Genomic DNA, 15,170 nt, shown 5'->3' on the forward strand with positions numbered 1-15,170 from the left:
TAGATCTATCTATAGTTATAACCTATATTTTATGTCCTAAGACTTAGACCTAGATCTATCAATCTATCTATAGATGATCTAATCTATTAGGACATCAATATATCTAGATCTAAATATATAAGATATATAGGTTCACTATATTTGTAGATATATCTCATTCATATGTATATGATCTACATATTAATAGATCTATATTTATTTATAAATAGATATAAATAAATATGAGCATTTATATTTCTATCTAGGATAGATACAGAGGGTAGACAACAAGTTGGGCCTAGATATTTATAAATAAATATGAACATTTATATTTCTATCTAGGATAGATACAGAGGGTAGACAACAAGTTGGGCCTAGATGTTTATAAATAAATATGAGCATTTATATTTCTATCTAGGATAGATACAGAGGGTAGACAACAAGTTGGGCCTAGATATTTATAAATAAATATGAACATTTATATTTCTATCTAGGATAGATACAGAGGGTAGACAACAAGTTGGGCCTAGATGTTTATAAATAAATATGAGCATTTATATTTCTATCTAGGATAGATACAGAGGGTAGACAACAAGTTGGGCCTAGATATTTATAAATAAATATGAGCATTTATATTTCTATCTAGGATAGATACAGAGGGTAGACAACAAGTTGGGCCTAGATTTAAATACAAGAAAGTGGGATGGACTAGTTTGGAAAGCTGCATAGTGTAGGCAAGTAAAAAATTCTCTCTGAACCAAAATCTATTTCTTTAACACTAGTATTCTTCCATTGATGCTGAATGGCTGTGAATCATGAAACATCACAGCTTTTGAAGAGTTAAAATCCGAAGCCTCCCCCCACCAAAGGCAATGGAGAGACATATAAACAGATTGCAAGACAAAGAGATCATAGAAAAGGTAGCATGGCCTAACGAATAGAATAGTCTCAGAGTTGGAAAGACTTGGTTCCAGTCTTACTTCTGAGGTACATTATCTACATGACCCTGGGCAAGCCATAAGCTCTGAGTGCCTCCAAGATAGAAGTTACATATTTCCATATGGAGACCTGGGGTAAGGGGAGACACTGAATATCAATATATTATTGATGCATATTCTAGTTATTTTAGGACTAAGTAAACCTCCTTTTGTTAACTGTTTAATGATCTATGAGTTCCTTATTTCTACCTAACATGGAAAGTTAATGGGATTAAAGAGTCAGGACTATCCTTAACCATGGATATTATGATGTACTGAAAATAATCTTGTCCTATTTTAAATAGTGGGATTAAAGAGTCAGGACTATCCCTAACCATGGATATTATGATGTACTGAAAATAACCTTGTTCTATTTTAAATAGTGTTGTATTATACACAGCAGTGGAATTGTTAGGTGCCAATTTTTTCCTCTTACAAAAGAAAGACAAGTTCCAGGTGTGATGGATAATTGATAACTGAGGAAATAATCTGAGCATTACAATTAATTAGCCAAATAGGCTTAATAAACAGGTCAATGGACTCCCGAGTTAGTCCAAAGACCCTGTATACAGAGCAAAACAGATTTTTATGTATTTAAAAATAATCAAATAGAACCAATTAAATAAAAGAAAGCAATTAACAGAATGCAAAATTAGGTAATCTGATTTCTAATTGGGGGGGGGGAATTAAAAGCTTTCCAAATTGAGGGGGGAGACAATAATTTTAGATTGAGTTGGGAGGGGGCTGAGGTCTTTCCTTTCCCAGAATGGAGAGATGCTGATTAATTGCATCCACCTGCATTTATGAAACAAGAGATGGCTTATACCATCCAGTTGATTTGCATGAATGATTTACAGAAAAACAACAAGATGGAGGATAATACATGTGGGAGCACAAGATGGAGTCAGTGTCTAATTAAATCTCTGATTCCCACACCAAACCAACTCCATTTTATACCTAGTCTTGGTTTCATTTTGTCATAGGCAGGCAAATTTCCCACCTCAGTGAGATAGTTGAACATATGAAAACAGAAAAAAAAAAAAAAAAAAAAGCATCCTATTTGACTTCCAGTACAGGTGGAGCTCCCATCGTTTTTTCAAATGGTCACTAAAGAAATTCTAAGAGCATAAAATTAAGCGCCAGAAAGGACCTTAAAAGCCATGGTATTCAACTCCATCATTTTACAGATGAGGAAACTGAGACCCAGTAAGAGTAACTTGTTATTTATACAGCTACATTAAAAAAATATATATTTTTCAAAATAGATGCAATGATAGTTTTCAACATTCACCCTTGCAAAGCTTTGTGTTCCAAAATTTTCTCTCTCCCTCCCTCCTTTCCCCTCCCCTAGATAACAAGTAATCCAATATTAAACATGTGCAATTCTTTTAAACATATTTCCCCCTTTATCATGCTGCAAAGAAAAATCAGATCAAAAGAGAAAAAATGAGAAAAAAATAAGCAAATAACAACAAAGGTGAAACTATTATGTTGTGATCCACTTTCAGTACCATAGTCCTTTCTCTGGATGCAGATGACTCTCTCCAACACAAGTCAATTGGAATTGGCCTGAATTCCCTCATTGTTGAAAAGAGCCCCATCCAGCAGAGCTGATCATCATATAATCTTGCTGTTGCTGTGTACAATATTCTCGGTTCTACTCAGTTCCCTTAGCATCAGTTCATGTAAGTCTCTCCAGGTCTGTACACAGCTATGAACAGCAGAAGTGGGACTAAAATCCAAGTCTCCTTGATTTCAAAGCCACAATTCTATCCAGACCGCACTGCCTCAGGAACATGTTTGTACTGAGCCAAGTTCTTGGCTTTCATGCAATTATAGACTATCTAAGAAACCCTACAGATTATTTTGTGAATTTCCATTTCTAAATCAAAGCAAAAGAAATGGTTAAATCCCTGGATCTCAGTTGTTCATCTAGACAAGACAACACCCAGGCCTTCAAAGAATACATAAGGCAGAATTCTCTAGGGCTAGGATTTTTTACATTCCCTCCTTCAGAAGTCTATAATCATTGATGGATTAAACCCACAAGAGGACTAGCAAAAAAGGAGCCTTTCCAGTTAATAAGCATTTATTTCCTTTTCTTTTCAACTCCAACTCGCCCCTAAAAAGGAAGAAAAATATAACCTTTCTAACAAATCTATCAAGTCAAACCAAACAAATTCTCATATTGGTTGCATCTAAAAATAAAAGGGTCTCATTGTGCTGAGTCCATTGCCTTTCTGTCAGGAGGTGGATTTTTCCTCCAGTCATGGCTGATAACTATGTTGAGTGGGGTTCTTGGGTCTTTCAGCCATCCATTTTTGCAATGTTATTATCCTTGTGTAATTTGTTCTCCTGGTTTTACTCCCTTTACTCTTTGGATGGCTGAAGAAGTGTTTTACAGAGAAAAAGGAAAAAGGAAGCACTGTCCAACTTTCTCCATTTCTTTCCTTCCAATCCTGGCTTATAGGAGTACAATGCATAAGATCAATTCCCCCTCTCCTGAGTCCTCTGTCATCAATTATCCTTTTTCCAGTAGTTCTGGGGAACAGATCCAAGCCCTAATCTTCTTATAGTTGATTAAGTCTCCTTACACCTTACTCTCTTTTCAGGATATGTAGGCCTCCTGATTTGGCATTTTCAATGACCACCATCCATGTTGGATAGTTTCTCCTTTTCCACTCTGCCTCCTGGCATTATGTCTCACCTACGGTCCCAGCTTCTGTAAAAATCCTGTGCAGATGCTCCTTAATGGTAGGTCCTTCCCTCTAAGATCATCTCCAATGAATTTTATCAGTATTCCAAGTCACGTTTGTAGGTTGTTTCCTCCACTAGACTGTGAGCCACCAAAGAATACTTTTTTTGTATCCCACCACTTAGTGTTTGTTAAGGTACAGTCCCAGAGGGAAGAAATGTGCCTTTAGTGTCTACGCTCTGGTTGCTGGGCTAGAACAGTCTACCTTGTTTAACCCTACATTCCCTAACCTTCATTCTTGCCCACATGGCCCATAGTGATCTAGTGCCTCACTCATAGTTAAGAGCTTAATAAGATACTATTACTGAATTGGAGTCTTTTTCTGTTTCACTTTTATTTCACTGGAGTCCCATCCCCAAAGGCAAGTCCAATTTGATGGGTGATCTTTCTCTTCCAGGGGTAGGGCTCTGAGTTCTACCCTAAAGCTATGCAAATGCCTCATGGAAGACTTATTAATATATTTATTTTAAAACTATCATCTCCAGATTTTCCCAGGAGAAAATCTACAATGTTAGTAGCTTGAATGAATGGCATCTTAGAAACCTGAATAGCAGTGTCTGTTTCATGCTCCAGGCACCACTAACAAGCATGGCAGGAACTGTAGAATTAAGCATACAATATGATAATATAATGATGAGCATACTTTAGTTAGTAGATTTTAATAAGATTTTAATAATACTGGTAAACCGCCAAATTGCATAATGACTGAAAATATGGAGTACAAAAACCTTGGAGACGAGATAAAAGTTCAGCAAAATATAATGCTTTATTTTACTTTTTTTAAAAGACAGAGCAAGTAATGCTCTCTAGGAGGAAAGTCATTTCTAAACAAAGGTACTAAACATAGCTAATAAAAAATTAAATTAGATAAAAGACAAGGTGCACTGACATGCATTCCCAAACCTCGTGCTGATTAGTGAGCCTGTTTGGTTAAGCAATATTTTTGAAGACAAAGGCAATGAGCCAGCTTGATTAAATACGCCCAAGTCACCACTCTAGCTAGAACAGGCTGCCTCCAAGCGGGCTCAGTGTTATTTTAAATTCCATCTCATGTCAAAGAGTAACCCAGGTTATGAACAAAGGTGGTCTTCAAGAGGACAGACAGAACCCAGTCTTGATGTGGAGACACGGTTTCTAGCAGACAAGAAGGGGAAGGTGAAAGAACATCAAGTTTGGAGTTATGGGTCAGAATGTCAACTCTAATACTTGTCTCCTGGGTGAACCTCAGTCAGTCATTTCCCTTCCTGTTGCCTCATCTGTTAAATGAAAGGTGGCCCTAATTTTTATCTTAAAATCTCTTGAAACATGAAATCCTTGACCTTAATCCTATAGTGTTTTTAGGATTGGAAATAGATTATTCCATACAATGGATGGAACCATAAGCTGAATTAAATGCAGGATCTAACAGGAAAACATAAAATAATTCACACACAAAAAATCTGTTTTTGCTTCGATCTCATGACTAAGGTAAATCACTGCCTCGATCATTCAAGCAAGCACTCAGTCCATATTTACTGATATGGTGTGTGCCCCTCCGTCAGAATCTGGCAGGACAAGCTAGCAATCCTATATGTGATCATCACCTTTTAGTGACCCACTCCTAGCGCTAGTTGAAACGACTGTAATTTGAGCCTCTATTTTTAACAAGGGCACTTCCATGTTCTACTTCATTGAGACCAGATGTTCAACCCAGTGTGTCTGCTCTTTCCCGCTAAGAAGACAACAATTATTTATCTGTTCTTTTAGCACAAGGAAGCATACTGTATATACTGCAGGACTAAACCAAAATAAGAAGATGGTGTGGTCTAGCTAGGTAATCCCAATGATGAGGTACTAAGTTAACAGTAAGGCATTCTTAAACTAGAGCCCCGGACCACGTACCTGTGGTTTTTACAGATGAGACAATCGAGGGCAATAAATTAAGTCATTTGCCCAATGTATAGTAGCTAGTAAATGACAGAATTCGAACCCAGGTCCTCCCACTCCAAATCTGATTCTTTTCACTGTCTCGTGTTTCTTCTAGAGGAGGAAGAAAAGAATCCCTCCTACCCAGCCTTGTCCAAGCTAGACATGTTTCTCCGTTTCAAATCACAAATCAATAGTTTAAATACATGTAGATTCCATGTGAGCAGAGAGACAGTAAGGAAGATTTGAGGCTTTATATTCTTTAGATGTCTACTTTTGCTGTACTGGCTATTAAAAAGTTATGGGTAACTTGAAGATGAAAGGCATTAGCAGCTTCTTAAGAAGAGGATAATCCCAATCTTCTAGAGTTTTAATGAGATGTAACTCACTAAGGCTTTTGACTCGGTCTGCTGTTAATTGAATCAAAGTCAATGACAATCTTGCTGTACTTGGGTGTGAAATTCCTAAACATAAAAAAAAAAAGAGAGAGAGAGAGAGAGAAAAGTATAAACATTTTATATTGCGAGGAGTTTAAAATAATTTATTTGCTCTGGTTTAACCAACATTTTCTGTAAGGAAAAAGCACACCCTATTTTTGCATGAAATTTTATCAGAGCCAATTAGAATGCACCGTGCTGAGAGAAACGTGGACAAAAAAGACAAAAGACAAAAAAGACACATGGGGTTGCTTGAATTGTGTGTTTTTTAGCTTTTGGAGTTCATGAATTATCAGGGAGTCAAAGGATTTCTAACAAGTAAGCTGCAGAACATTATATTACATTCCTGGCTTCCCCCCCAATTTATCGCCTTATTTATTTATTTTTTTTTGGGTGGTAAATTTAGAAAGTGAACCTCTAGCAGCTTGAGGGCTTTAAGTTTTATTTCACCTCGTGCACAGGGGCAGACAAATCAATAAACTTTAATAGAAAGCCATTTAAAAATTATATTTGCAAGTATAAAATTAAAACGAGCCCTGAACACTTTAATAAAACAACAACAACATTAGCAGGTCTTCCCCAGCAATTAAAAAAAAAGACAACATTTGGGAACTAAATATATTTCTTTGTATCAACCAGCAAACAAAGGATTATGCAAATATTGTGGAGTTAAAGTCTCAAAAGGCAGAACACTTTGTTTAATTCAAGAGATTCATTAAGCATAGCCCATATCCTTACCACCATTAACATAATGGGCAAAGACCTAAAGCCATTATCTTAAACCCACAGTAGATCAAGCTGCTGACCGTTATAAACCATCCAGACCCACTTTGCAACCTCAAAAGGACTCAACTAAGTTTTCCCCAGGAATCCAGGTGACTGATCTAGTTTGCAAGTAAAACATCTTATATTCCTCTTTTGCCCAGCCAAGATGATGATCAAAATCTAAATAGCTTTTGAAGGCAAGAAATAACTGAATAACTTCAAACCTCAATTTAAAATACTGCTGTAGGAATTCCTGGGTGTCTCAACCTAGCAGGCTGCTTTCATCCTAAATTTTCTATGCCACATTTGTTATATTTGCAAAATTTAAGAAGGTCTTATGTTAATATTGTAAAACCCTGTGAATTTTTAAATCCCCCCCCTCCTAGAATAATTAGTCAGAGCCTTAGAAAGTTACTGGAATTGAAGGCTGTTAAACAGATTGCCTTCAGATGCTCCTGTCATAGCTTTTAAAAATCTATTCTTTGGATGACATTGTTCGGATTCTTATTACACTGACAGTGTTTCTATCATTTCAAAAGCCCCAACAAAGCAGGTATCCCAGAGAGGAATTAGTGGGCATATTCCAATGTTGATTTAAGTCAAAAACACTTCTTCATTAGGAATAGAGATTTTCAGAACTCAAACAAACAAAATAAAAACCTGACATCAATCAAAACTTTATCCTTTTTACCTGAATTTAATCCCAGCCAAGTCAAACATGAGTCTTGCAGCTGTGGTTTCATCACTATCGTGGTATTTATCAGACATATAAATAACTTCTTTTATACCTTAAGAGATAATGTGGAAAAGTCCATTAAGAAATGCAGATACAGATAATATATAAGACTACAAAAACAGATGGAGTGCTTGTAATGTCTGATTAATTACGCTTTAGGTGAGCTTGTAGACAATTCCAATTCTCACTAGGAAAGAAATCCCTATTTTTTATTTTCTGACATAGAAAAGGACAGTTAATACATAATTTGTCCAATAACCAAATTAGATTCCCACTCTCACTCCCCTAATGTGAAATGGAAATTTATAAACATTAAAGGCCTAATTAAAAATTATGATAGAATTTTAGTTATGTAGAATTGAATATTTCCAGCTGGAGGGAACCTCAGAAATCAGCTTTGGTCCAACTCCCTCATTTTATGGATGAGAAAACTGAGGTCTAACACAAGTAGACACACTCTAAATTTATTCAGGAAGGACCACTGCTGACATGAAGCAATTAAGATAACATAAAGTCTACTTAGGAAATCGCAACCAGCACCAAAGGGCAGTTACCAGGGTTATACTAAAGTAACTTGCAATAAGTAGTTTGGCCGGAATTTGAATTAAACCAGTCAATGGCATGGTCAACAGGTGTCTGGTGGAAGTCAGGAAGAGCTAGTGTTAAATCACAACAATAATTTTGTTGTTTGTCCTTTATTTTCAAAAAGGACCAATGACATCTCAGGGTGATGTCTTGACTTGTGAGTGAGTTGGATTTTAAGTAAGGCAGAGTTAAATAAAGTCTCACTCTTTCTTCCAGAGTCACTGAGATCCAATGGTGTGACAGTGAGAGGACTAGTGATGGCTGAGGGAGGATGCAGTGGACGACCATGTTTTAAGGACCTGCTTCATCTAACTTCCTGGCCACTGGAACAAACGGTTCCCATCCATCTGCTGCAGAGGAAAGGCTTCACATTCTGGGGTAGACATTCCCCAACTCACCAATGCATTTGAGGCCCATCAGTTACCCTTAACTTGGGTTCACCCAAGAGCTGAGATGGTTTGCTGGAGTGTGGCCATTGCAAATGCTACAGGATGCCAGGTAGACCCCCAAAATGGAAAGCACCTCTGAGAAGGGATCTGCAGCTCTCACAGCACAGGTGCTAGTCCTCCCATCTGCCTCTGCCTTTATCCCACCACACCTCTGTGACCCTAGCAAATCACTTAATATCTTTATGTCTCAGTTTCCTAATTGTAAAATGAGGAGAATGGACTCAATGGCCTCCACGGTTCCCTTCCAGGTCTAAATTAATAAACTCTACATTCACGGATCATAACTCAAGATGCTAATTTGGGAAAAGGAGTGGAGAAGACCTGGAAAATTGAGAGTTCTTAACATGAGGTCCATGAATAAACTTCAAGTTTAAAATTTTTTGATAATTAAATTTCAAAACTAGTTTTCTTTGCAATTCTATATATTTTATCTTATGCCTTTAAAAACATTATTCTGTGGACTCTGTAAGCATTATCAGAGAGGTCCATGACCTAAAAAAGTTTAAGAGTCTTTGATGTAGAAATAAGTACCAAAATACTTCCAATTCTAATGTTTTTATAGTTTGAGAGGTATGGATGTGTTTATTTCAAACTAATTCTTTGGGAGCAAAGTCAGAAGGTACTTGTTCTCATCTCCTTCTGATAATGTAGGAAAGTTACCCTACCTAGGCTAACATGCTTTCCCTTTTCCCCCTGCCCTTGCCTATCCCACATATAAACAAGGCTGTGCTTTTTGTGATTTTTGCTTCTCTTCCATTGTTGTCTTTGGAAAATGCAATACGGGAAAATAAACCCAAGTGAGAACACAAAAAGGGGCCGATAAAAAGTATTTTTATAAGAACCCTTCAACAAGAGGCTTTTTGATTTCAATAGTCCCACACTTGATCTGTTCAGAACCGCATGGAGGCACATGATAAACGGGCCTTTAAGCCACACATCTGGCCAACATGATAAGTGTTTAGGACTCAAGCCGAGAGTTTTATGGAGATAAAGTATACTGTAGTTAGCTCGATATTTGGATCTCATAGTCTGAAGAAGGAGAAACATTCTGAGCGGGACCCTTGCTGCAAGAACATAGATTTATAGCAACTGTAATAAGACGAAAAATTAAAAGAGGATCATGTAAGTCTTCTGACATTTCTGAACAAAGATATTTTAAAATCTTCAAATATCTACCCTATATTACATACAAATTAAAATTTCATAGAGAAGCTCCCAACTGACCTTGTTTCAGACAGAAGTTCATTTCCCCCCCTAATCTATGCATAATATGTCAGAGAACAGTAAATTGACAGTAATTATATTCAATGCTGGTGTTGTTCTTTGGCAGTTCGGCGGTTTAAGAAGTTGCAAACCTAAATTAAAAACATGCTAAGAATCACAGAGGATACAATTAGTCTTAGAATATCTGGCACCATTCAAACACAAAACATGGGAAATCTCTTGCAAAGTTGATAGTGCAATTAATTTAGATCTAAACAACAGCAATTTAAAATCAAATACATCTGTGATGAGGTACTCAGGAACAGACAGCGATGCAAATGTGACAAATCAACCTGGCACCAGCTCTTACCTGCCTGGATGATGAGTTTAGCACATTCATTACACGGGAATAAGGCGACATACATGGTACAACCCTTCACATCCGCTGAGTTTTTGTTCATAATGGCATTCAATTCAGCATGGCACACTGCATGATGAAAGGGAAAATAATATTTTAGGTCATGAAGAATACATGGCTATTGAGGAAGTTCTTTTAATTGTATTCTATACAAGATCAATCACCTGAAGTTTTAAAAATCAAACAGAGGCATTCCAAGATCACCAAATTTTGGTAATTAGCAACAAAATCATAGCCACAGTGTGGTATTGCCTAGTTTTAAGTAACTACAGCAGATACTATGGCCCAAGATCAAGTACCTTTACCTACCTTAAGTGTTTAATAACCCATGGCTTCACAACACCCAAAGTCTATAGAAAATGGCTCATTTATGCATTTATAAGCATACGTAAGAACATCAAGAGTAAGAAATTTTGTTTGTTTTTTAGTTTATATCTTTATTTTTTTTCCTTTCAAAAGAGTTTCTCTTTTAAGGGCTTGGCTCCAAGAAAAATTCAATGAAAAACTGACAAGGAAAAATCTCTCTTTTTTTTTTTTATGACTGAATAACTCTTGAATGTTGCAAAACTAGGATGAATCTTACTAATTTTTGACTTTCCCCATTAGATTGTGAGCTCCTCAAAGGCAGGGACAGCCTTTTGCCTTTCTCTGTAATCCTAGCACTTAGTAGAGGACCTCATACATACTAGGCACTTACGTGTTCTTTTATTAACTATCTGACATTTCTGTCAGCGTGCTTGACCAGATCTAATTCATCTTTCAAAGTCTAACTCAAGTCCAACTTTTCTTCTCCTTCTTTGAAGCCATAGCATTTCTGTCCATAAGATTCACTTGGCAATAATTATTCACTCCTCTATTTATCTTTTTAACTTTAACTTAAAGAAAGATTAAAGTTAAAAAATATCATGTTAAAAAATTTTAACCTAATAATTACTGATTTAATTCATATTACCCTAATTTTCTAAATATATCTCTCCCCATTCACCTACAGAACTATTCTTTATTGAAAAAAAAAATTTCAAAGAAAAAAAGCACTTCAGCAAAGCTAATCAATTTCCAACAAAATAAAGTATTCCACACCAACAGCTCTCCATCTATGCTAAGGAGGAAGACATGCTCCTATCTCTTCTTTGGGGCCCAGCTTGGTCATTATAGTTGCACATATGATGAATAAGCTGATTTTAGGAAGGACTGGAAAGATTTACAGGAACCGATGCTGAGCAAAACAAGCAGAACCAGGAGTACACAGTGACAGCGAGAATGTGTGATGCTCGACTATGGAAGACTTGGTTTCTCAGTGGTTCAGTGATCCAAAGTAATCCCAATAGACTTTGGACAGAAAATGCTATCTACATCCAGAAAAAGAACTATGGAGACCAAATGTAAATCAGCATATGCTATGTTCGCTTCTTTTTTGTTTCTTTTTAAATCTCTCCCATGGTTTTTCCCTTTTGCTCTGATTTTTTTCTCCCAACATGATCCATAAAGCAATGTATTTTAAAAAAATAGTTACACATTATAGTTCTTTTTTATTTGCTGACATTTACATTGTTGTAGTCAACGTGTATATTGTTTTCAAAGTTCTGCTTACTTATTCCCTATCAATTCAGGTAAGTCTTTTTCTTTATCCTTCATATTTATCATCTTAAGACATAGTAATATTTTACTGCATTAAGATTCCACAATTTCTTTAGCTATTCCTCAAATGATGAGCATCTGATTGATTTACAGGGGTTTTTTGCCCTATAAAAAGTGCTACCATAAATATTTTGACCTAGGTGGGACCCCCTCTCTATTTCTGATCTGTTGGGGTACACAACACCCCATGTTATGGAGTGTAGAACAACTATTCCTTAATGTTTTATTCATCCATATCCTGTCTCGTTGAATAAAAAAAGCATCTATTGCTATTCCTTTCTATATTCCTCACCTTGCCTAGCACGGGTTTATAGATAAGGAAAGCAATAAATAAATATCAGTTGCATGAAGAAATGTGCCTCTTTCTTTAAAAAGAAACAAAACTTGACCTGAGAGGCCCAAGGCTGTGGGCAAATTTTAGGCTATAGCTAAGCCAAACACCTTTTGCTAATTGTTGAAAATGGGCTGACTTATAACACAGAATCCATTTTCCTTCAAAACTATGGGCAAGGGCCAACTTCTACCTGAAGCCTTCTTAATTCTCCCAGAAGTTGAATGAGGATATAGATTTACAAATATGTGAATGTCCTAACTAAATAGCTTTTTAATGACTATCCCCCACATGAGGAATGCTTTCACTCTTTACCTCCAGGCTTTCTGGACCTCATTCAAGATTTCCACTTTCTACAGGAGGTCCCTGACCATCCCTCCATGCTCCCTTTCAGAGATTACCCTCCATTTACACAATGTGAGCACTAGTTATTTGTACATCCTCTCCCCCATTAGATTGTTTGGCAGTTTGGGTTAAGTGACTTGCCCAGGGTCACACGGCTAGGAAGTGTTAAGTATCTGAGACCAGATTTGAACTCGGGTCCTCCTGACTTCAGGGCTGGTGCTCTATCCACTGCGCCACCCAGCTGCCCTCCCCCATTAGACTGTAAGTTCCTGAGGGCAAAGGTCTCTGTTTTTGCCTCCTAGCTGCCCTCCCCCATTAGACTGTAAGTTCCTGAGGGCAAAGGTCTCTGTTTTTGCCTTTCTTTGCAGCCCCAGAACTCTACAATAGAGTGTCTGGCACAAAATTTCATCAATGCACAGCCTGCCTGATGGATTGAAAAAAAGCTTACTGCCCAGAAGAGTTTGAAAAAAGATGTAAAGGTTTTGTTTCCAGTAAGAAAGGGGAGTTCAATCCCTACATGCCCTTCTCCAGAGAAATGCCCAGAGCGCAATCATCTCCCATCCCACAAGGCCAAGAAGTTTTGTGCAGGGACAACACATTGCTTGTAGTTAGAAACAATTAAATGTAATTGTCTCTTTTATGCCCCCCTGGAGGGCAGAGCCCTGTCTGCACAGCTCTTAGGATCTCCCTCGGAGCCTAATGCAATGCTATCAACACAATGGGTGTTAAATATTTATTGAACGAATAAGGAGAGAAGTACGGTTCCCAATTATTGATGGTGAAAGTATGGAAGTACATATTGGCTCCCTCCTAAATCCAAATGTCAAAATAATGTTACCCCAACTAGCAAAATACATTTTGGGTGATGGTGTTTCAATTCAGAACATTAAATAGGTGATGGACACAATTATATGCTCTTGTTTTGAATCACCAGAAGAAATTGTCACACTGACTACAACAGTCTTCCCTTAATTCACAGGAGGCAGTTTAGGGCAAAATTTAACATTTCTATGTCTTGACTCATTAATAGAAATTACCATATGAAACGGATCCTCCCAGCTCAAGCAGCATTTTACAAGTCTGTATAGAAAGAAAGGGCGGTTTATTGGCAATAACACAGAGAATTATAAACAGGCTTCCTTTCACTTAGCCACAAAATAACTGGAGTTAAAATGTAAAACCCTCCCTGTAGAGAACATGGTCTGCTGGGCAAAGTGAAAACCTTGAAATCGGTGTGATCCTCAGAAATATGGGAAACTACCTTAGTGGGACGGGAAGCCTCTCAGCTGTCTAAGCGAACACCAACTCTGGAAAATGGTGAAAAAGCTGTCTTAATAAAGAGATACAGTACATGTTTCATTCCAGAGTCCACAGCAGGTGAATCCCTCAACTCATTCCTAGTCATTTCCTCTGGAATCTCTCGTGGGTTCGAAAGATCCCTGTAAAGAGAAAACACAACCCTGTTCTTTCCATGACAGGATGGGGGTGGGGGAGGGTGTATAGGCCCAGATGCACCCACTCTGCAGTTGTTTTTCTGTGTTACTATGGGAAGATAAAGGATAAGGGGCTATATAGTTAGGCCTGTGACCTTGAAAACAAAAAACATCAATAAAACATTAATTTTTACAGAAATGTTAGGTACAACCTCCCAACCTAAGAGAAATTTCCTTCTCCACACTTTCATCTTTCTAAAGAGTTTACATTCCCCAATAGATAAAAGATCAAAAGATATGAACTGTGCCCAAAGAGCTATAAAATCTTGCAGGTCCTTTGACCTTACAATACCACTACCAGCCATGAATCACAAAAGAGATTTTTTAAAAAGGAAAAGAATTCTAGTAGACTTTTCTCTGGACAAAGAATTGGAAATTGAAGAGATGCCCATCAATTGGAGAATGGCTGAATAAATTGTGGTATATGATTATGACGGAATTGTCTATGGGAAATGCTGAACAGGATGCTCTCAGAAAAATCTGGAAAGACTTCCATGAGCTCATGCAAAGTGAAACGCACTGTGTACAAAAGCAATAGCAATGCTATGGGATGATCACCTGTGAATGACTTTCCTTTTCTTAGTAATACACGATCCAAGACTTCTCTGAAGGACTTATGACAAAAAAAAAAAAAAAAAAATTCTATCAATACCTAAAGAAAGGACTGGTTGTGTCTAAATACAGATTATATCATACTTTTACCTTTATTTTTCTTGAGAGTTCTACTGGGTGGAGAAGAGATGGGGGGCTGTTCTTGGTATCCCTAGTGACTAATGCATATTGCCCTGCACACAATAGGAGCTTAATATGCACTTTTAGGATTAGAGGGGAAAACTCCCCAAAAAACTCTGATCTTCTTTTCTTCCTCCAACCCCATTCCTCTATTGGTGATTGTCCACTGGACAATCCAGCGGCCCACTCAATCCATCCAGATGTCCCATCAGCACCAAGGACTCAGCAGGTCTGAAACAGAACTTATGACCTTTCCTCCTAAAACCAGTCCTACCTCAGAATGGCTTTATTTCTACTGAGGGGGATGCCATCTCCCCCACCAACCAGGTTGTGACCATCCGCCTTAGTAGCATCTCCCTAAGACTGGGAGATGCTTCAGACTCAGGTCGGTTTCCTGGCTTCCTTCAAAACTGATCAAATCT

General features: G+C 37.4%; 1 protein-coding gene across 1 annotated transcript in view; it reads right to left on the reverse strand.

Moving 5' to 3' along the window:
• Positions 1-4,458: 4,458 nt before the first annotated feature.
• DCTD (dCMP deaminase) overlaps positions 4,459-15,170 on the reverse strand; it is a 41,788-nt gene continuing 31,076 nt past the window's right edge. The window contains exons 4-6 of the mRNA XM_074274525.1: positions 10,162-10,278; positions 7,510-7,606; positions 4,459-6,080 (exon numbers count right to left, since the gene is read on the reverse strand). Of these exons, the coding sequence (XP_074130626.1) occupies positions 6,005-6,080; positions 7,510-7,606; positions 10,162-10,278 (290 nt within the window). The 3' untranslated portion in view covers positions 4,459-6,004. The remainder of the gene's footprint in view (positions 6,081-7,509; positions 7,607-10,161; positions 10,279-15,170) is intronic.

This window comes from Sminthopsis crassicaudata, chromosome 6 (assembly GCF_048593235.1).
Source record: "Sminthopsis crassicaudata isolate SCR6 chromosome 6, ASM4859323v1, whole genome shotgun sequence".
Taxonomy (NCBI): Eukaryota; Metazoa; Chordata; class Mammalia; order Dasyuromorphia; family Dasyuridae; genus Sminthopsis; species Sminthopsis crassicaudata.